The sequence below is a fragment of the Thunnus maccoyii genome, chromosome 5 (genome assembly GCF_910596095.1).
Source record: "Thunnus maccoyii chromosome 5, fThuMac1.1, whole genome shotgun sequence".
Lineage (NCBI taxonomy): Eukaryota > Metazoa > Chordata > Actinopteri > Scombriformes > Scombridae > Thunnus > Thunnus maccoyii.
Window position 1 is genome coordinate 6,139,622 of NC_056537.1, and position 22,856 is coordinate 6,162,477.

The window sequence follows — 22,856 nt, forward strand, 5'->3', positions numbered from 1 at the left end:
ATTTCATACTTTTGTCCAAATGTCAGGGTATTAATCTGAAATTTAATATTTTGGTTGTTGTAGTAAAATGTATGCTGTTCACAACTGGGTAAGAACGAAGATTAGAATATTGTAACCCTAGTTCTATAAGCACAAGCAGAGCAGAGCCCTTTACTGGACTTTATGGGTAAAACTCTCCTCCAATCATACGCACGCAATTGCCCACTGAAATTTGCATGTATGTAGCTGGCCAATCAGGACGCGCCTACCAATTACATGTGTCTCACACAGTATATATGGCGTCTTGCTGCCGTTCACGGGGGGGGGGGGGGGGGGGGGGGGGGGGGGGGGGGGTAGCACTAATGGTAGTTCCCACTGGGGGACAGAGTCACACGTCACCAGGCAGGCATTGTCTCCTTTACTCCTGTAAGAAACGTTTCATGAGGGGGTGGGTGGAGACAGGTCTGTCACCAAAACACTCATGACGGGAGGAAATAGCTGCTGCATACACTTATAATAGTGGCATGAGACAACTCCTTTCCCACCAGATACTGTAGAAAGGAGAGAACCTCTCCCACTGCACATGTCAGGGGGTCTAATCTACTTTCCTCGCACCAGTGTTGGAATCTTTGCTTTGTAGCAAGCAATGGTGGATCTTGTTCTTGCTGCCTGGATGGTCTGCACCACTTATGCAGACAGTCCAGCCCGCATCAGCTTGTCCCTCTCTGGAGCCAAGCCTTGAGACGTTGGCCCAATGTGGGCAGCGTGCCTATCGAGTCTGCCTCCTTGGACAGGGCCCTCCAGACTTGGGGGATGGACCAGGGCTGGGCCACCCACATCTGGGTCATCTCTGCGTACCATGGCGCCAAACAGCGGTCTAGGGCTATCAGGATGACCGACAAACCACTTTTGTCTCACTCTCTCCAGCAGCAGGGTAATGAGATGAAGAGGAGGAAATGTGTAAAGTAGCCTCCTTAGCCATGGCACGTGTGCAAACATGTCCACCCCCAGGAGTGGATTGTCTTGCAGTGTCAGGGAGAACCAGAAAGGGCAGTGGTTGTTGGTCCGATTGACAAACAGGCCCACTTCTGCTGTCCCAAACCAGTTCCAAATCTGCTGCACCACCTTGGGTTGCAGCCTCCATTCGTTTGCCAGAGGGCCACCTCTTGACATGAGGTGTGCCCCAGTTTTCCAGACCCGGAATGTGGAGGGTTCTCAGAGACAGAAAGCGTTCCCACAACCACAGGTTCTCCACATGAGTGAACAGGGCAGCAGATCAGACTCCACCCTGCCGTTGATGTAGGCAACCATGGTGTGATTGTCTGTTCTCACCAACACATGTCTCCCCTGAACCAGAGTCAGGAAGGGTCCTCCTGCACTGATGGGGGAACATTAACCATGCGTTGCTTGTGCCTCTTGTGATCCAAGTGCAGGTTGGTGAACCACCTTCTCAGGCAGTGTATATGCAGGAGCCCCAGTGGAATGAATGGATAGCCCACCGCCATGAGACCCAACATCTGCATGACAGACAGTTGATGGCAATCTGGGCTAGGTACAGCACCAACTTGGCTGTCTAGAAAATGGCCCATTTCCTGGACCTGGCAAGGACAACAAAGTTGTCTAAGAAGGTCTTCATGCCCTTATTGCACAGCGATTGCAGCATCCACACACTTGCTGAATGTGCGGGGAGCCGGGGAGCAGCCAAACGGTAGCCTGTTGTACTTGTAGACTATCCCCTGAAAAGTGAAACACAGGAACTTCCTGTGTTTTGGAGCACAAGGGGTATGCAGCAGATGGCAGCTCAGCTGCACCTTCTACTCTTCCAGCCTCTTAAAGCATTGAGTGACAGAGGAAAAGGACCTGAAAAGACCATCCGGAGCTATGGTAGCTCCCAGGAGGTCATCTCTGTCCTCTCTCTGTGGGGCAGTGAGTCCCAGTCACACGTGATGTGAGCCCACTGTGGCAGGCGACATCACACACCCTGTGGCAGTAGCAACTCCCCGAATCAGGTTATTCATCTGGCTGATGGTGTGGACTCCGGGCCCATTGAAAGTCTGTCCAGATTTTTACTGTTACTGTATATTATGTAATACAACTGAATAAACCAAAACTAAACCCAGCAGACATTGATGAACTTTCCTCTTTCTTGAGAATATGTGTTCTCAAGAAAGTGTCAAAAACATAATAGTGCATGGTGCAACTTTTCATCTGTATCTTCAGGCTGGTGTAGCAACAGGATCAGCTGTTGACACACCTCCATCACCTTAAGCAAGGTTGTGGTTTGGACATGAGTCTTGCACATTCAGCTATAAAAGTCTGTGTTTGGCCCCACCAGATTCACACCGTTGGTCACAATGAGGGGGCTGCTTGCATTTGCCGTGCTGTTGGTGGCCGTTTTCGGCAAGAAGACCTTTAAGGGGTAAGTCAGCCTCTCAAAGCCTCTCGCTGGTGGATTTGTAGGGTGCAACTGAGTTTTGCACACTACAAATCCCCCAAAAAAGACTGTTAGTTTGAACTGTATATGTGATCTAATAATAATTGAACATCTAATTCCAATAATAAAAGTTCTTTATTTATTGGCCTCTTTTAAATCAGTTAATTACAACCAATAAAAGCTTGTTTAAATACTTGGAGTGATCAGTCCACCTTCATATTAAATGCAGTAATTTTTATTTTCTCAGGAACGTTACGTTTACAAAAGTCAGTACAGGAAACACTGTGCAGTGGACAACATAGTATCTGCACAAGTAGACTCTAAAGGGTTAGTTCACTCAACATTTCAACTCTACATTTGGATTTATTTATCCAGATTTTGAGATATCGTTCTCTGAGATTTGTGCCTCCACCCCTAAAACAATGGAGGTGAATGAAATGTGATTTCTGAGACTCAAAACATTGAAAAAAAGTATTATTATTTTCAATCAACAGCAACATTTCTTCTTAGAAACAACGCCCCAATCAGGATAATCCACAGAACTCACTGAAAATGTTGTCACATGTTCTGTGAATAATCAAGAGTAACAGGGACACTATTCCTGGATTCTTTGAAGCTGCACTAACACTAGTCCTCCTAAAAACACTTATTAACGACAGAAATACAGCGATACGTCTTATTATAACAATTCATCACGTTAGCTGTTTATTACGGCTGACGAATATCTGGCTCAGTCATGCTGTTTGAGGAAGCTGAATATGATTAAACCTGTTGCATATTAATTTATAATTTACATCTCCATCAGATACTAAGAGGATGAAATTTGGACATTTCAATTTACTTGTCTAATGATTAAGTCCTTCAGACATTCCAAATCATAAAAGTTTAAGCCTTGTTTCCACATGAGGCCACTAAATTGTAAAAGTATTATTTCAGCTTGATGTAGAAGATAAAAGCCACACTGGGAATTAAACCTCAAATCCTGGGAAACGCTTTGCTCTGCCAATCAAACTGGAGGCAATCAAAATCGTAAATCATCACTCCTACTGTGTTATTGTGCAACTGCTGAATATGCAAGACAAGTCTGCCTTGAGAAATCTTACTTCACATCATGTGTGGAAACTTCTCTTTTGGTCAGGGTTCTTGAGTTGAGTAGAGGTTGTAAAACTCTGGTGTCTCTCTTTGTTACAGACATCAGGTGCTTCGCATTACTGCAAAGGATGATGTCCAGCTGTCTGTTATCAAGACCATGGAGGACATGGGAGAGTTTGAGGTCAGCCATCATCATCTGAAAACATAAAAATAAAATTCAAAGCTTCATATAAGTGATATCCTTTTTCTTTATTATCTTTATCTTCTTTTTTTAATATAACAAAACGATTTGTTTTTAAGCACTTTAAGCTCTAAATTGACACTTCATTTGACTTAATTTGTTGCATGATGTCTGTGTTTTCTTTCAGCTGGACTTCTGGAGGGATGTGACTGATTTGGCCACTCCTGTGGATGTCAGAGTTCCCTTCCACAGCCTGCAGTCTGTCAAAAATTTTCTGGAGACCCAGGACATCGAGTACTCCATCATGATTGAAGACCTGCAGGTATGAAGTCCAAGTCCTCAAGTCCAGGCTGAAATAGGAGCAGAATTTACTTTCCATCCTGTTTTAATTTTTCAAATGTCAATCAGCTCAATGTAATCGCCTAATGGAATTTTTTAAAATAGCTTTGTTGATGTCTAACTCAAATATAAATGGTGTCTCTGGCCTGCAGATGATGCTGGATGAGGAGCAGGAGGAGATGGAATCTGCTGCTCGTGTTGCTGAGCCCAGAAACACTGACAGCTACGACTACGCCAGATACCACACCATCAGTGACGTGAGTACACAAACTCTGTATACACAAAGCAGCTGTTATCCAGTAAAAGTATACTGCTGCCTCAAACAGCATTCACTGAATACTTCTGATATAATCCTTGATTCTAATGTATAAAATGAAGATTTAGAAACTTTCAAATCAGGGTATTTGTGAATGACATTTCTAAAATTTACCACATCGAATTACAGACTTTATTCATTTTTCTAATTGAGGTTGTAAATTCAGGAATGTCAGTCGACTTATCCCCAAAAATTGTCAGTATTTTTTCAATTCAGTGTAATTTCACCTAAACTTTGAACGAGATGACAGCAACAAGTAATAGAAATAGAAGAATGATTCTGCATGCAAAACAAAAAGACTAGAACAGAGGATATAGTTAAAAAATAAATAAATAAATAAAAGTGCAGCTTCTAGTTGTACTATGTCTATATACTTCCATGTTCTGGACACATGGGAAAAATTATTTCTATTTTTACTTTAACTCAAATTTTTTGTTCTAGTCCTGCATCGTCCCTGGTTCCATTCTGGCTGGGAACCCTTGTTGTATGTCATGACCCTCTGTCTCCCCTTCTGTCCTGTCTGCTTCTCCACTATTAATTGTCCATTAAAGGCCAAGATGCCCAACAAACATATCTTAAAATATTCAAAAATTCAAAATCTGTTTGCTTTGAGTCTTGTATCTGTGTTATATTTGACTTCCATCTAAGCACTTTTTTTCTTGACAGTAGAGCAGTCACTGATGACTTGGCTTCTACTAGAAGCATCTTTTAGATTATCTACAAGATTATTATAATAACACAACAACAAGAAATTTAGAGTCAGTCGAGATGCTGCAGAGAATCTTTTCACACTCAACTGATTCTGAATTATAAAGACTGGGATTTTGTCTTTGGTTTAGATCTACAGTTTCCAGGACATGCTGGTGGCTGAGAATCCCAAACTGGTCAGCAAGCTGGTGATTGGTCAGAGCTTTGAGGGTCGCCCCCTGAATGTGCTCAAGGTAAACAAAAGAAATAAAGGCTGTACTATTGTGCTTCATAGAGAATAGTAGTATACGTAAGGCATTGTCTTGACATAATGAAGAGATTTGTTCATGCATGATTGTTAATATTTTTTTTTAGAATTTCACCATTTATGAAGTATGTTTGCTCATTTACTCTTTGGATGTTTGCATGTTTCCTTTTTCTGTTTCTTAGTTCAGCACTGGTGGAACCAATCGTCCTGCCATCTGGATCGACACTGGAATCCACTCCAGAGAGTGGGTCACTCAGGCCAGTGGTACCTGGTTCGCCAAGAAGGTGCTTTAAATGACTCTTGGGTTGTTTTTTGTTTCCCCTTACTGTCTCTGCAGCTTCTGATCTTCTGCACTGGAACTTGTGTCCTTCACATTTAGATTGCAACTGATTTTGGCCGTGACCCTGCTCTCACCGCCATCCTTAACAGGATGGACATCTTCCTGGAAATTGTGACCAACCCTGATGGCTACTACTACACCCACAACACTGTGAGTCTCACATAGCAAACAACTTCTTTTTACTGATTGAGATATTCATTCATGTAAGATTTCTTAACCGTCTGTAGATCCTCAAATTCTTATGACTCTTGCAACAAGAAGTGTCATGTGAAGAGTATTGCACCATTTGATATTGTATGTTCATGTACATCAAATATATACAGTTAAACTAGTAGATTATATTAGTTTGTCATGATTTGGCAGGCAAGTGGACCCAAGAACAGCAGGCACGGGAACTGAAATATAATTTTTTTTAATTCTGAGATTGTGCAGGCAAAAACAAAAGCTGGCAGATCAAAGTGAAGGAGAAAACAGAACAAAGGATCCAACAAAGACTGAACTGAAAACCAGGGATCAAATACATACTGAACTAATGAGGGAATGGGGAACAGGTGACTGGATAAGGCAACAGGCAAGGATCTGATAGACTAGGGTAAACACAGGGGAACTGACACACACAAAACCATAGCAGACCACACATGAAACATAATCCGAATACACAACACTTCAATCACCTCCATCTGCAGAAAAAACAAAGCCAAAAACCCCAAGACACAAATATTACATATAGTAAAAATAATTAGCAGTGATAATAATGTCAACAACCAAAGAAAAAAAAGAAGAAAAAAAAGACAAAGCAGATGAAATACTAAAGTTACAAGCCAAAGGTAAATAATAATAACAATAAGAAACAAACTGATGTTACTCTGATGTTTCCAGGACCGTTTGTGGCGTAAGACCAGGAAGCCCAACCCCGGCTCTAGATGTGTTGGAGTCGATCCCAACAGGAACTGGGATGCTGGTTTTGGAGGTAATGTCTTTCTCTCTTTGCTGGAATATACCAAGGCACCACATGCATTTCTCAGCATTTATTAAGCTCTAAACCTGTAGTCTAAAGCAGTGGTTATCAACTTCTTTCCGTATAGAGACCCTTAAATGTGAAGCAATATATCCTTTGGGCCCCATATGTCTCAGCTTACATGTCTGTGATTCAAAACTCAGATTTAATTTGTCACATACCTAGTTATAGTCAGTACAATGTATACTGAAATGCCTTAGGTAAGTTTTGATGTGTAGAATTTTAGTGATGTGCATTGCTGTCTTTCAGCGTCTTTCCAGATTACATCAAGTTACCAAATTTTAAAATCCTACACATCAGGAGAGTTGTAGCCAAAATGGCAGCACAACTGCACAGACTACACAGTCACAAAATGCTCTTCAGGAAGCTGAGGACACAATACTAATGACACATATAAGACTCTCACATACATATTTTTGTGATTGCGTTTTATGGAGACCCTACTATCTGTACTACTACATTATCTGCATTAGCATCTACTAAGTCACCATGACAGTTAATTTTTATTATGCCGAGTGACTACAGCAATCCTTTATAGACAGTGGCATCTGTTTCCTTGCTGTTTCTTTAATTCTGCTCTGATCATGTGTAGGAGCCGGGGCCAGCAACAACCCCTGCTCAAACACCTACCATGGACCCAGGGCTCACTCTGAGTCTGAGGTCAAGTCCATTGTGGACTTTGTGAAGTCCAATGGCAACATCAAGGCCTTTATTTCCATCCATGCCTACTCCCAGTTGCTCCTGTACCCTTTCGGCTACACTAGAACTCCAGCCAGGGACCGGGCCGAGCTGGTAAAAAACTTTACTCAGAATTTTAGTTGGTTGATCTCTTCTCTGGGCTCTGTGCTTTTATAGTTCCTTTGCAGATTTGTCTGTAATGTTAGAAATGTAAGAATATGCAACAATAATATAACAAACAAAACATGAGAAACTGTGAAGAGTCATCTGTATGTGATTATAGTAATCTCTCTCTGCAGCACCGTCTGGCCCGGAGGGCTACCAGAGACCTTGCCTCCCTGTACGGTACTCGCTACAGATACGGCAGCATCATCACCACCATCTGTAAGTTTCAGCAACACTGTTATACATTGGTTTTACTTCATCCCACTTAATTCTCATCATCAGTAAATGTCAATTTCCTCCTCTTATTACTTTTAGTAGTGGTTGTACTTTAATCCCCTATTAAAAAGAGTAACTACAGATTAACTGATTAATTAACTGTTAATGATGATATATTACTCTCATATGTCCAAAACAACTTAGTGCAGAAATGTCAGTTTAGCAGAATAAATGCTTTCCAGCTCAGGGGATTTAGGGCATCCTCAGTGCTGAAGTGCCCTTTCTTACTTATTATTTACTGCTTTTGAAGCTTTGTATTTGTGTCACAAATCCCCAAAGTAACAACATCTGCAACTAGTTATGAGGTCCAATGCAAAGTATCCAACCACAAGTACAGAAACACAAAGACTTAAGTATGAGTCTAAAGTCTGATGAGGTTCTTTTTGATTGTATTCAAGCAGCTGTGAGGCACAGGAATCCATTTTGTTTTTAGACCCTTTAGCACTTTGAAAACATCATCTTAGACCAAACTAAATGCCGAATTAAAGATCTGGGAGTAAACTCACTGACAAGCTGGAGAATTAAAGGACAGGTTTACAATTTTTCCTTCTAAAACAATAGTCATGTGATCACATGAACACTGACACTTGTTTTTCTTGCTGTAATCATTCTTCCTGTTCATACTGGCCATCAGAAGATCCCTTTATTAATGCGTTTTCATTGCAATTAATGGGTGACAGAACCCACAGTCCTCCTTCTGTGCAAAAATGTATTTAAAACTTTATTTGAAGTTAATATGAAACTTCAGTTGTTCCAATTAGTCAAATCAACTCAATATTTTTCAAAACACAGTCTTTTAACATCCAAAATCTCTCATGCAAAGACATAAAGAGGGAATGTTTTACTAAATAGACTGTAACTGTGGAAGATATCCACTTTATTTGACTAACTCACATGGCTGAAGCCTCATATTATATTCAGATAAACTTTTAAATACATTTTTGCTTAAAATTGGCTCCCATCACTTACATTGAAAGCGCATTTGGAGTGGTTTCTAATGGTCAGTATGAACAGGACGAATGATTACAGCAAGCAAAACCTATTTCAATGTTCATATGGACGCCTGACTATTGTTTTAAGACCAACTTGAAAAATTGCAAACCTGTCCTATAAGTAAAGCAATCAGTCTGCAATGCTGTAATATGCTGTAATAAGAAAAAAAAAAGTACATATAGTGGCTTTAACTGTGAAAGCCTCTTTGAGATAGCTGCTTATTTCATACCTGAAGTATAATCTTCGGAACAATAACTGTCTCACTTGCAGACCAAGCCAGCGGTGGCACCATTGACTGGACTTACAAACAGGGCATCAAGTACTCCTACACCTTCGAGCTGAGGGACACTGGTCGTTTTGGCTTCATCCTGCCAGCCAATCAGATCATCCCCACCGCCCGGGAGACTTGGCTGGGTCTGATGACCATCATGGATCACACCCTCAAGAACCCCTACTAAACTAATGTGTCTGTAAAAGTGGAAATCCCTGTAGACAAACCACTGTAGGCAAATGTCATCTTTAAAATGTCATCTTTTAGACTAATGTCATCTTTATCATCATACTCCATGACTCTTAAAACATCATCAAAACCACAAACCATTTCTTTATGATTATGAAGTCTTTTACTTTGTCGCAAGTTTACACACATTTATGCACCTTCTATGTCTGCATCATTTTCACATCCTCTAAACTTCAATATCTGCCTGCTTTTTAAAGAGATTTTAATCCAAAATACATTGCATAGATTTGGTTGTAGCAAAGAGTGAAACTGTCTTGTTTAATCTGAATTTATTTCTTCCTGATCCTGTCACATTTCCCATCAATCCCATTTTAATTTAGAGAAAAATATTTCTCGTACTGAACGGAAAATGATGAATGAATTATTTGTTTTTAACTATAACTGCTACATTATGCAACATTTAATCACAAAATTTTATCCTTGTTTTTATTTTTTTATTTCAATTTTATCAGTCAGAACTAGACTAGGCTATTTTCCCCTCTGTCACCATGTTAAGGTTTTCTTTTAATGATATCTTTATCATTTCCCAACACAAAAACATGAATGTGTCCTTGATAACTAAACAATATGATAGGTTAAAATTAAGGCCATCAGTCTTAATTATTTTTCCTTTTATTCAGAGAAATAAAGTTATTTTTGTAAGTTTTTGATAGTGGTAGGTTATGGTGGTGCAGACTTGGCATGTTTGACTACTGTTTTGGGTCGTCTGCCATCAGTGGGTTTCATTCCATCTAAACGCCTCTATCCCTGTTGGGAAAAGGCATTTTATAGCCTGTGATTGTAAAATGTGAAGTTGCTCATTAAATTTTATATTTCCACAAACATGTGGCTGATGATATTTAATATGAAATCATCTTTATTAAAACATAGAGTATTCCTCAATTAATATTAATCCACATAATCCAATAAAACTCCTCTTCCTACTAAATAACTAAATATAATTAAAGCGTGGGATGTGGATATCAGTAGCGTCAGTGGTGTATGATGTGCATAGATGTAAGATATGTGTGTGAGTGTTGTAAGGTGCAAGAAAATAAAACATAACAAAGCTACAGCAACATAACTATCCCAAACCAACCACAGTGTGTTTGCATCTGCGCGAGTGCATCAAATCTTGTACCATGGCCATATAAACGGGATGAAGATGGGGTTATCAAACTGGACTTTACATTTCACATCCCTGATTTTAATCCTTGCACCTGTCACTTTCAAATATGTCATCGAACTGAACTTTAGAATTGCATTCAGCCCTAACCCCTAACCCCTAACCCTTACCCTAACCCTAACCCAAGCACTTCAAGTCTTCCGCCAAGCCTGTAGTAATGCCCTAGATTGTCAGCAGTATTGCAGTCTCTGAAGGTTACTCACTTTGGTCACTATTTCCACTAAAAAACAAAAAACCCCCACTATTTTTAAAAACTACAATTCCCTAAAGCCTCGCCATGCAGCTTGATACAAATCTACACCACAGTCGAAGATCTTCTGGTTTGTAAAGTAGGGTTGTAAAACAATAGATCTACTGAATATATCTAGTACAGCTGAACCAGTAATTACACTGCATCTGAAAGATCTATGTTAAGAAATAATAAGTGTTTTGGTTTATTTCAGATATTTTGGCCAAAACAGGAGTCAAACGTGCCAACCGCCCACAACATGAGCCACGCCGTCCAGTGTGGTGTCTGCGCACCAACATTTTATTGTGTCGACAAGGTTGTTTTAGTTTAAATGGTGGGGAAGCAGTTCGCTGTTGCTTGCTGACCGTCCTTCACATGAGCCAGAAGCGTTGACAAAAGGCGTTCTGACAGGAACTGCTCTACCACTTTGTATTTCTTCGCAATTTGAAGAAATAAAAACAAGGTTAAATCTTGTCATTAAATGTTGAGTAATGTAGAGGTTATAATTTAAAAGCAAATAACAAATGAGAAAAAACAATGTGTACATGTACATGGATGTATAGATTAAATTTTGTGACCACTGGGTTGGAAAACCTCACGATTTTTACCTAGGTCCTGTTCCAAGGTTCATTCAGGTTTTTCTATTTTAATATAAGTAAATGGGACCAGTTGGGAGTTAGAGGTGGTTAGATTTGATCCAGCTGAATTAGAATAGTTCCTCTCTAAAAAGGATGTTGTTCAGGTGGTTTTAATTAAAAGTTAAAGAACAAAATAAGATCCTGTACACATTTCAAACTCTAATGTTAGTAAATGAAAGTTTGGTTTTCATTTAATAACTTTTGCCATTTGTTCTGTTAATATTTCAAAACTGTCTTGGTAGACAAAGAAACAACTCCAATAAACAATTTTACACTTTATTTAACATTCATTTACAAACCAAATCATGTGATCAGCTGGTTAATGTCAGTTAAGACTGATGGTGAAAACACAGAATCATGAAAAAAAGGGCTCCGTACTTCATTAAATGCACTTCATAAGACTATGTAAGTGCACCGTGCAAGAAGTCCCATACCAACGAACCACACAAGGGCCACACGTAAGAAATTAGCAATACTGTTTTTCACATTTGGAAATTGTGATTTTGTAACATCTGTGACAAAATGCCCATTTCCTTCCATCCTTTATGTATTTGTGATAAGCACGTGTGTCTATGTGAAGGCCTCAACTAATCAGTTTGCGTGATCAAAACTTACAGTACCTTGATCCATACAGTGCACACACACACAAAATCAGTCAAGTGCGAGTATAAAGGATGTAAAAATAGCACATAAAGGCAGCAGTTGCACCCCTCTGTTTAGGAATCACAATAAGACATCATGACAGGATGAAGCACTTTACAAAAATACAGCAAAACTCTTCTTGTTTTCACAAAGTGGATAAAAGTCTGTAACATTATGTGTACATACATACATCTACTGTATTACAGAGATTCCCGGCGTATCCTTCACATCATTAACATTCAGTTTTCTGTCTCCAACAATCAACATCTTTAAGGAAGGCCATTTATGTGGTGTATGTCATACTGATCGAGTTGAACTTGACCTTTCTGGAGTTAATAACCTTAAAATAGAAACAAACAAAAAAAAAAAAAAAAACATGATTTGAACAGATCAGATCATCCTCAGACACAAGTGATGAAAAATCGATGAGATTAGTGTTACATGAAATCTTAATTTGAGTGCAAAAGGATTCGTCAGCTCGAAGGTTCACAGATGAGGCACTGTGCAAACGTATACACGCCATTTATTAAATATATTAAGAAAAAAAAAACACAGGAAGGGGAAAATACTACAGTCTGACGTAAGATTTGTGAAGATGAAGACTGAAATGTTAAACTGCTCGCTGATGACGCTGAACTGTTTGCAAAAGTCCAACATTTTCAATTTGAAAATTTCATACTTTTATCCAAATGTCATGGTATTAATCTGAGATTAAATATTTTGTTTGTTGTAGTAAGTAGCTGTTCACAGCTGGGTGAGAACTTCAAGTAGACCATATCACTAAGATTATCCCTCAATCTAGAAGAACATACGTTTTGCAGTGTTATTTAATTTCCTAGGATTTGCATAAATTCCAAAATTGAAAAAAACATAAGATAGTTTTTTTCACTTAACCTGTGTAGGAACTCTGTCCTCAACAGGAATTTCTATTTACAAGCAGAGACAAAGCAGAGATTAATCATTTCAGTTTTGTCAGAGGTGGTCAGAGTGCAACTGATCTCTACTCTAAATACAGCAGCAATTAATTGCGCAAAACTGTGCGGAAGCGAACGGAAATGATCACAATTTAGGAATTTTAGAGCAAAACATGTCAGATGGCGCCAGAATCTTCTGCATCAGACGGTTAGAACAGTTAGATGATGATAACTGATGAGGAAAGACAAATATTTAAACAGCGATCTCAATTTTGCGTCACTTCACGAACACATGAGAGAAAAAAATGAATGAAAAAATAGAAAATCACTCTATGCATCCAAGCTGCTGTAAAAAAAAAGAAGAAAGTTACGGTTTTGGTCCTGTCCACCTCTGACTATACAGCAGTATTGTGGAAGATTACTTTGCAGACTGAGACCAGAAGTGTGTTTCTTTACAGTTAAGGAATGATGGGAGGGAGGAATGTAATCTGAAATAAATGGACTTTGTGTTGGAGGTATGTTTGTTTGTCTACTGTATGTGGGTGAGAGAGGGGCGGGGTTATTTCCAGGGTCTACTGCTCTGAACCCTGCTGCTGTCTCTCCCGGATGTCGAGGAACTCTGTCGACTGCGGGCGCTGGACGTTTTAGACTGGGTGCTGCTGCTCGACATCCGGCTGGACATGCGGCCTGCAACAAAGAGGGTAGAACAAGAACAAAATTTGTGAATCTACATATTATACATTTCTTTAGATGAAAGTTTGGTTTTGTTTCATTACTTCAGTCTCCAAAAACAAAAACTATAGGATCTCAATCAAGAGGGACGGGCCTTACTGATTTGTCGTAGACCTATTTTGTGATCTACATTGATTAAACTGGTCATTGGTATTGCTTTATTTTATGGGTTTCATAGTTCCCTATAATATTCTAGAAAGGATCTGATATGTAACTGTAAATTAACAGAAAGGTGAACATGCATACACTTCAACATGTCAATATTAACCTAAATAATACATATATTTCAGTTCAAATGGAGCTCTTTTTTTTCCAAGGAAATTCCTCTGGAAATCAACATCTGCTCATAAACTCAACACAATTAACTAAAGTGAAATAGCTGTTGCAGATTTGTCCTTTATTACCTAGCGCCACATAACATAGCTCTTCCTGGTAAACTTATTAGGTAATTACAGACCCGTAAAATAAAGTCTTACTGGCTGGTCTAATTTTACACTGAAAATAGGTTCCTGATGCCTTACTGTTGGGGTTGCTGGGGATGAGCATCTCATCCAGCTGCTCCTGGATCTTGGCCAGCTCGTCTGATGTGAACCGCCATCTTTTCTCCGCTGCCTGCGATGGCTGCTGCTGCTGCACAGAGAACTTCTTCTCCTTCGTTGATGTAGGAGATGACAGGCACGAGGTCGGGATGGAGCCTGTCGTCATTCCTTCTGGAAATTTCTGAGCGATTAGCTTGAGACCTATAAAAAGGAGAGGATAGCAGAGAGTGACAACAGCTCTTTTAAACACATGGAACCTGCAACATTACTGGTTTAAACATATATACAGTTAATTAAATGCATGTTGCAAGACTTAACTAACTTAAAATTAAAATCATATTCAGTTTCACTACATTTTTTTGTCAACTAGTTTCATAGAGGACATGTTAAGGAGCGTTGTGGCCACTGGTTTTTCTTTTCAAATCATCTCCTGTAAACTTTTAGCTACAACAAAATAGTGATGCTAACTTCAAATACACTGAGGATTAGATAACTTTTAAAGGAAGTAGACTAGACAGCCTGAGTGATATTAGAACTCACCTCCAGACAACATGAAGAGATTTTCAAAGCCTCGTTCGCACATGGTGGTGGCCGCCTGGCTGGCTATTCTCTCATCCTCATCATACACGATGATGATCTTACCTGCTGCGTTTTTCTACACAGTTTGTGGGTTAAGGTCAGACCAGTTAATGGACTGTTGTACCTTTACGTTCATTATTTAACATGACAAAGTGTTTTAAACAAAAAGGCTTGTGGGGATAGACAACTAATCAATTAATCAACTAATGGTTGCGGCTCTAGAAGGATACGTATTCCAGCACTTCCTTGGTGTATGGGTTCATGGTTCGAGACAGCATGGCGATGGGGAAACTGTGCGCTGTAGGAAAGAGGTGATAAAAACGACGATAGAGATGATATAAATATTCTCGAAGGCATTAGAAGTTTGATGAGCGTCATGTTCTCGCCACCTACCGCTGATGATGTGGCAGCGGTCGTACTGCTCACGGTCCCGTACGTCCAGCAGCAGGTAGGGGCAGTCGGGGTAGGGCCTGTCAGCCAACGCTGGGCTGGACACCGACATATCCGCCGTCTTCTGATTGTTCCTGTCGAGGTTCAGCTCCCCCACACCGCTGATAACACTGTGAAGTCAAAATAAAATCCTCTTTTATTAAAAAAAACAACTTTTTGGATCGTTGTGTTATCTATTTTTATTGTTTTCCATTGCCTGTTTATAGGTTGTTTTGCTCTGTGCAGCATTTTTGGTCTCCAACACTCCCTAAGTAGGAGGAGAGAGATCTTATATGGAAAATGTGTTTTTTGGTCCAGCATACCTCCTGCTCATAAATTCACAACATAATTCACAATGGCGTATTTGATGTAGGAAAATAATAGTCAAAGCAGAGCCCATTATCTGTTGCGGGTGATTTAGCTACATATTAAACTTCTTTTGGGTAGTGTGTTGAGTTTTGGCTATTCGCAGTGATCACACAGTCTTGTGCATTGATTTAAAATGCAGACTGAAGAGTCCTGATATATGATTTTACCACCTGTCAGACACTCAGACATATATTTTCCTTGGCCTGCCCTAGTGGTATTTTCTGTAAGTCTGTTACTGTCAGTGATGATTCACTACACGACTACAGTGATTTTCTTTCACAAATCAGGGACAAGTAGATTTGACACATTTCTGACCAGCAAACCGGAGGACAGATGACTCTCTGCAGCAAATCGAGTTTTGGAACTGAGCCAAACAACTCTGTAGAAGCACACCGCTTTCCCCTTGTGTAGGTTTACCCCAGCACTGCCCTACTTTCTCTCTCTCCATCTGTCCTCCCCACAAGGTGAAGGTGACCTAAAACTTCTGTCATCACAGAGGCCCACTCTGCAGCCCCCTGGAGAGGCCACAGATAGAGTTACACTCCTGGGGTTTATGTCCAGGCTGGAAGAGATGCAGGCGCAGGTGAGAGGAGAGGACGCCGAGAACAGACGGGGGGGAGGTTATTGTGTGGTACAGAGGAGGTGAAATGGGGGACCCCTCTGGGACATGAAGGTGAATGTATAGTGTGTTAGTGCAGACACAGACATGGTGGGTGTAAGGTTACAGGTGTGCTTGTGGTTAGGGGTTGTGATTGTTGAATGCTGGGTGTGACGATGGGTGAAAGGATGATAGTGAAGAGCCATTGTATGTAGAAATACTGAAGACAATAAAAAAAGAGAGGAAGGCTCTAGATTTAAGCATCTATTTTTATGAACAGAAATCAAAGGGTCGGTTCACCCAAATTACAAAAACACATATTTTCTCACTCACCTCTAGTGGCATCTATCCATGCAGATACTTCTAATGTTATTTTATTTGCCACAATTCTGAGATTCTGCATTCACCCCACTGCAACTGAGGTGAACGGGATTAACTACAGGGTGCACACTACATCTCAAGTTTTTAAGAATTCAGCAGCAATGCATCTTTCCAGAAACAGTGTCTCTGTTACTCGAGATATCTCAAAACCTAGGCATATAAAACCACATTTCTCTGCATGGCTAAGTACCAACTGAAATAAGGCAATTTAAGTCTACTGACCATTCAACACCCATTCAGTGGTGATGAATTTTGTAGCTCTAACCTGCTAGGCCACAAACTAATCATTGACTGCTCACTGAGGGAAGTCTGCAGCTGTACAGGCAGAGAACTTTATGGTTTTACTGGAAGCGCAGCTAAAAGGTTACTAACATCTCAGTCAGAGGTAAAGTTCCCTCCGATGCAAACACATGGCGAAAACATTGGCCTTCACAAACGTATTTTGCGCATTTGGATAAAAGTTTACAACCAAACTATGAGTAATATATGTGTTGTGTACAGTAAGGGGTATTCAGTGAGGCTTTATAGGGTGCTGAGCTGTGCAGTACCTTAACAGTGTTGACCGGGCGGTGTAGCATCCACTGGCATCCTGACGGTCTGACGCCTGCGGGGAGCCGCTGGTGTGATCAGACAGACTCTCCAGGTCAGCGTCAGACATCACTGACAGGCCGTCTGAGTGAGAATGAGTGAGTAACCGTCAGATTGTCACCAACTGTTCTGTTAAAGACTTATATCCATACAGTAATTAACATATTATTCATAATAGTTCACTTCAGTATAAAATTAATATGTATATTAAACATGACGTTTTCTTAAAACTAATGTTGATGACTTAGTTTATACTTTAATTTTACTGCAAATAATTCTATTTATGCTCTTCTGTTCTATTTGTCATTTTTGCCTTTGAATAAGTAATAGTGCCTCTTACCTTCTGGGACAAGTGATTCGCCATAATTCTCACTGTCATTCAGGTCTGATACGGAGGCTACCTGAAGTAGCTGGTGTGAAAAAGAAGTTTGAAAGTCAAAGATGCTTGAACTGGGAAACAATGGCAAAGAAAATGTGCAAAGAGAACGGTCTGCTGGAGTCTGTAAATCAAGCAAAATGTATTCAGAGCTGTCCGTCTAAAACTATTAGAGCTGTAAATGGATCACCGCCTTCATTCTGTCACCTCCAAAATACAGTCCACAAAAACTGCATTGACTAAAACAGATATTTTGTAGAATGTTACAATATTGCAAGGAAATATTCATTGATGCTTACCAATTGCGCAAACGTTGTCACCTTTAGTCGTTTGAAGATTTCATCTTTTCGATACCTGTAATCTGAAGAAGAGAAGAAGCAAATACTTAAATCTAAAAATAATGGATAAAGGAGCTTCTCAGCCTTCTCACCTTGAGTCATATTAAGGTCTAATTATTGAAACGGATAATTGTGATGGTAAACCAGAAAAAAAAAAAGGGATTACCACTTTAAACACCGCACAAACCCATACTACATACACCTCACCTGGGTCTTGCAGGTCCTCCTTTCCCCCTTCCTCCTCTAATGCTTCACCAAACGTCACCTCTGCAAGCTCTGTTCCCATGCTACCTTCCAGCTAAAGCTTTCACTGCTACACCTAAGTCAGGGCTGCTCACTGTTTTTATCCTTGCTATTGATACTGGTTTTACGCCCATTGTGACTTCACTATCTCACACTCCGTCAAAGGCACCTACTGGCACCTGACCAGCAAGTCCCCATAGTTTGTGTCCAGGGCCACAGAGGAATAATTGTGGACAGCAGTACAATCCTCCATTGGAGAACGGAGGAATCAGTGTCACTTATCCCTGAGAAATCAGAGGACAGGTCAAAACAAAATGACCACTGTCCACAAAGAACTTATTTAAGTGGGAAATATCAGTGGGTTAGAACTTCTCCGGTTTATCTCTTGAAGAAAACAGATGAACACAGAAAAGAAACTCACAGAAAGAAGTTGGCAAACTTTAGTGTACAGCAGATACATCCACTTCAATCTAAGAAAAAGACTCTTGGAGGGTTTATTTTCCTGTGAGTGGATCATGTGTGAGTTTTACAGAATTCTGCCAAACTGGGCTATCTGATCCACCTGTTCAGATTTGTGCAGAATGTGTTTAAAAGATGCTAATGGACTGAACTGATGTGCAACAGTCCTGTGGTCCAGTGGATAGAGGGACTATTTTGCACTGACTGGGTTAAAATCCAAACTGCTATACGTGTCCTTATACGTGTAAGCAACCAACATCTGTTAAGCCCACTGAGTGCCATAAATGTGAACTAAAACTCAAGCATAGAGGTTTAAATTTGAAGACTTTAAAATGGTGGGTTGTTAGTAAAAAAAATGATCATAATATTTATGGAAGATGGTGCAGTGATATGTCATAATCAAAAAGCAAAATTTAAGTTTACATCAACTTTATCATTCCAACAATGAAAAATACAGTTGAAATGAAAAACCCAAATATAAAAACTGACAAGATGCTCGACAACACATAAACGCACCAAGACATTAACATAAAGCATCCATAGTTCAAAAGTGCATATAGCAGGGTAAAAACGTATAACAAGATATATACATATAAACGTAATTATAAAAATATGTACAATTCCTTGCCATTTCTGGTTCTTCTTCAAATAAATTACTCACATTTTTTAATCTCCTCCAGTTTTTCCATATACTTCGTAAGGCTGTATCCTATCAAATGAAAACGAGCAACATAAACAGATAAGAACATAGGAAATAGCTCTGCCTTAACTTAAACAACATTAAATAAGAATAGTGCCTCTGATACCTGTGTCCAGCCTTGTTTTGACATGTTGATACTTGGCGTTTTGCGGGATCCTTTTTTTCATGTACTAGGAGAGGGAACAGACAACAGGGTTTTCGTTATCTGTATAACACGTAGCAAAGGCTTGGTAGTAAAGGTTATTATGTTAGGCTGCCAGCAGGAGAGTTGTTAGAACGACTGGCAAACGTTATGATTCTCACAGGTGCACTGTGGTTGATATGGTAACAACACTCAGCATAGCTAACTAGCTAGCTAGCTAGCGTAGCTTCGCCTGTTTTTTGTTGATCTACGCTGGATTCATAGCGCATGATATACTCGATAACGCAGTAATGTCAGCTAGTAGGTTAGTATAATAAGCAATGCTGTCATTTAACTGACATTACCTCCACACTGCCGATACTCCGATGAAGCGACATCTTTTTTTAAACCGAAATACCAAGCGTCAATTTTCAACTTTAACAACCTCTGTGCTGATTGGTCAGCGGTATTTCATGCACCAATCGGAGAAGCCGATACTGCGGCGGTCCTCCTCCAGAGCAGTTGGACATGATACGACTGGCTAGTTGCTTAGCAGCGGAAGACGCTCCACCTTACTGACGTGGTGCATTCACGTCACATAAAAATAGGAATTTCCGTGGACACGATTTTGGGCAAAAACAAAGCTAAAGTTCCTGGCTCGTTGATATGCATTCTATATTGTTTTTCAGTCATCAAATGGTATTATTTAACTAATGTGCATATATTGTTCTGTCCATTTTTAATTGAAACGATTTTAGCTGATATTCACTATATTTGCCTGCGGATCTCTCCACTCGAGCCCGTATGCAAAGGCTTGATTGACTAGGTGTACCAATTAGCTGTTAGGTGTACTTGAAATCTTCCGGTAGATTACGGCTTTTTATTTACAATTTGAACTTTGTTGTGAACGGTATTTTCATGTTGTGAATGTAATTATCAGGTTAGATTGTCGTATCTACTCCTTGCCAGATGTTAAGTGAATGCAGCACTACTACACTACACAAGCTCAAGCTACAGGTGGCTAGTAAGTTAGCACGTGTAATTTGGGTGGTAATGCAAACACAAAACTCAGTTTTTATCCAGAATATATCGAAACTGAAAGGGAAATAACGTTGCGAATAGACTGTTAAGCAGACAGTGTTATCTGGGCTCGACAGGTCAGGTCTGAAGCAGTTGCTAAAGGCGCACTGTTTGACAGTCATGGAAGTACACAACAGCGGGACAGTTCAACCTTCGCTTAGACAACATTAGCTCAGTAAATGCCCATAATGGCGTCTGTAATGGTAAGTAAACTTGTTTTGGTATCTTCGTAAAACAGCCAAAGTTGTTTTAGAAGAAATGCGTGTACTTTGATAACATACACTAACCTAGCTGAGTCGGCGAATTTGCTAGCTGCATCTCTGCTAAGAGGATTTGCTGATTGGAGCTGTCAAACACACCCCGGATACTTTCTGCTCCTTATTGTCATCACACAGCATAATAATATTATGTTATTCGCACTGAATCAACTAAGTTTAATATGCTCAGGCAGACCAGTAACACACATAATATAAAACTGTTACAGACATGGTGAAACCATAAAAGTGAAACTCACTGTTTTCTCAGTGTTCACACACAGCAGTGCTCCACTTCCACATCAGTAGCACTTTGCCTGAAAAAGTGTAATCTCTCGAACATATTTGCTGAATTACCCTCTAATGTGCACACTTTACAGTTAAAATGATGTTTTTGTCATGATCATTCAACGATACTAAAGCAATCAAGTTCAAAGCAAGCTTCTCAAACATTCTCTTAACGACTAAAATTATTTGGAGCATTTAAGTGCAGAGGAAGAGCTCATACAGAGAGTGTAAAAGCAGAGTTTTTCTAGCTAACTGACCTGTGATCAATGTCTTTGCAGGAGGATCCCACCCTCGAGAGACACTTCAAGGGTCATAAAGATGCTGTCACTTGTGCAGACTTTAATCCAAACTGCAAACAACTGGGTAATTTCTGCTTCCACTACAACTTTTACAATTTCCCAATACAATTCAGATGTTCTTTGCAGTATGTTTGTTATGTTTCATGTCTTTTTTAGCTCCTACAATTTGCCAAATATTGACCTTATTATCAGCACAATTGAAACACTTATTTTCTAATTTGTGCTTGCCTGAAACAGTTAAGATGCTGATATCAGAAGGCGATATGTAAAAGTATCATGATCACAGTGTTAAGTAAAAAATCACTATCAGATCATTAATGATAATCATTCAATACTATATGTAAGTGTATACAATGTGGCCTATCATGTTTATCATATACAGTAGTATATGATAAATATGTTTTCCCAGGTTTTACCTCCATCTGAGCTATTAAATCAGAAAACCGACTAGTTTCCTACGATGGTCATCTTTATTTCTGTCTGATGTTTTCTGTCAGTGATATGATTGTTCATATTGCTCTTGATGCACACATTGACTTTTGCTGAATTTAAGCTGCGACTATGGTTTCAGGACAGCATCTCTAACCCCTAAGCAGACCTAGTAGCATCTACATAGTCAGTTTAGACGCTTTCTTCATATTTGACACAATTAAACATTAACCAATACAAACCAAGCTGACTTTATGTGCAGTAGTAACCTTTTTATATGCCATTAGTTAAATCTACTGTAATTCACCAACAGAAAAGCTGCATTGATTGTAGTGGCCAAAGTTTCTCGTGTAATTCTTGACTGAAATATCTCCGTACATCTTTCTTTGGTTTCCCTCCAGCCTCGGGGTCAGTGGATAAGAGCCTGATGATCTGGAATCTGGCTCCCAAGGCGAGGGCGTTCCGATTCGTCGGCCATCAAGACATCATCACTGCGGTGCAGTTCTCACCCTTTGGTAACCTGGTGGCAACTTCCTCCAAGGACAGGACGGTCCGACTGTGGACACCTTCCATGTAGGCTTAATGTTGCTTTTGATACTTTTAATTATAACCTTTTTTTTTTTACCTAACTACAGTAAGTGTACAGCAATGTAAAAGGAAAAAAAATAAAACAAATGTCCTGGTGCACAGTATGGTGTCCACATAGTAACAACTTGTGTGTGTGTCTGTTATCTGTTACAGAAAAGGAGAGTCAACTGTGTTCAGAGCGCACACGGCTGCCATACGCAGCGTTGCTTTCTCCCATGACGGCCAGAAATTGGTGACAGGTTCTGATGACAAGTCAGTCAAAGTGTGGAGCGTTCACCGGCAGTGCTTCGTCTACTCTCTCAACCAGCACACTAACTGGGTGCGCTGTGCCAGGTACCCAGCAGCACCCCACATCCTTAGCCTGCATGTGTGTGTATTATATGTTAGAAATCCAGGTGTTAATAGCTTTACCTCTTACACAAGTTCTCATAAAGGACTCACAAACAAACAAAATTTTTATTGTAAGAATTTTTACTAATAGAGATAATGGAATTCAAGGTTTCCTGGCACTGTACTTGTTTTCAGTGTACTTCAGGCGCCGTTTGAAGTATTTGCTAGAGACGAGTATATGTAAGCTACTCAGTGGTCAAGT

At 39.9% G+C, this 22,856-nt stretch overlaps 3 protein-coding genes across 4 annotated transcripts in view; 2 read left to right on the plus strand and 1 right to left on the minus strand.

Moving 5' to 3' along the window:
• Nucleotides 1–2,320: 2,320 nt before the first annotated feature.
• On the plus strand, nucleotides 2,321–9,667 carry LOC121897017 (carboxypeptidase A1-like). The gene is made up of 11 exons (XM_042411248.1): nucleotides 2,321–2,398; nucleotides 3,605–3,686; nucleotides 3,874–4,008; nucleotides 4,178–4,282; nucleotides 5,181–5,282; nucleotides 5,479–5,580; nucleotides 5,676–5,786; nucleotides 6,516–6,606; nucleotides 7,247–7,446; nucleotides 7,632–7,716; nucleotides 9,037–9,667. The coding sequence occupies exons 1-11, from the start codon at nucleotides 2,334–2,336 to the stop codon at nucleotides 9,222–9,224; spliced, it is 1,266 nt and encodes a 421-aa protein (XP_042267182.1). The 5' UTR covers nucleotides 2,321–2,333; the 3' UTR covers nucleotides 9,225–9,667.
• Nucleotides 9,668–11,580: 1,913 nt separating this feature from the next.
• Nucleotides 11,581–19,822, minus strand: cep41 (centrosomal protein 41). The gene is made up of 11 exons (XM_042411249.1): nucleotides 19,692–19,822; nucleotides 19,312–19,375; nucleotides 19,167–19,214; nucleotides 17,765–17,826; nucleotides 17,430–17,499; nucleotides 17,050–17,173; nucleotides 15,118–15,284; nucleotides 14,955–15,022; nucleotides 14,686–14,800; nucleotides 14,128–14,346; nucleotides 11,581–13,561 (listed from the first exon to the last, which is right to left on the minus strand). Exons 1-11 carry the CDS (start codon nucleotides 19,722–19,724, stop codon nucleotides 13,434–13,436), a joined length of 1,098 nt encoding a protein of 365 aa, XP_042267183.1. The 5' UTR covers nucleotides 19,725–19,822; the 3' UTR covers nucleotides 11,581–13,433.
• Nucleotides 19,823–19,950: 128 nt separating this feature from the next.
• Nucleotides 19,951–22,856, plus strand: part of poc1b (POC1 centriolar protein B) — a 50,581-nt gene continuing 47,675 nt past the window's right edge. Inside the window, exons 1-6 of one of the 2 annotated variants that reach the window (XM_042411246.1) lie at nucleotides 20,009–20,025; nucleotides 20,296–20,350; nucleotides 20,484–20,609; nucleotides 21,227–21,311; nucleotides 22,078–22,249; nucleotides 22,418–22,597. In XM_042411246.1, coding sequence (XP_042267180.1) covers nucleotides 20,586–20,609; nucleotides 21,227–21,311; nucleotides 22,078–22,249; nucleotides 22,418–22,597 — 461 coding nt within the window. In that variant the 5' untranslated portion in view covers nucleotides 20,009–20,025; nucleotides 20,296–20,350; nucleotides 20,484–20,585. Of the gene's footprint in view, nucleotides 20,610–21,226; nucleotides 21,312–22,077; nucleotides 22,250–22,417; nucleotides 22,598–22,856 lie in introns of both variants that reach the window. The other variant, XM_042411247.1, reaches the window with a different exon arrangement.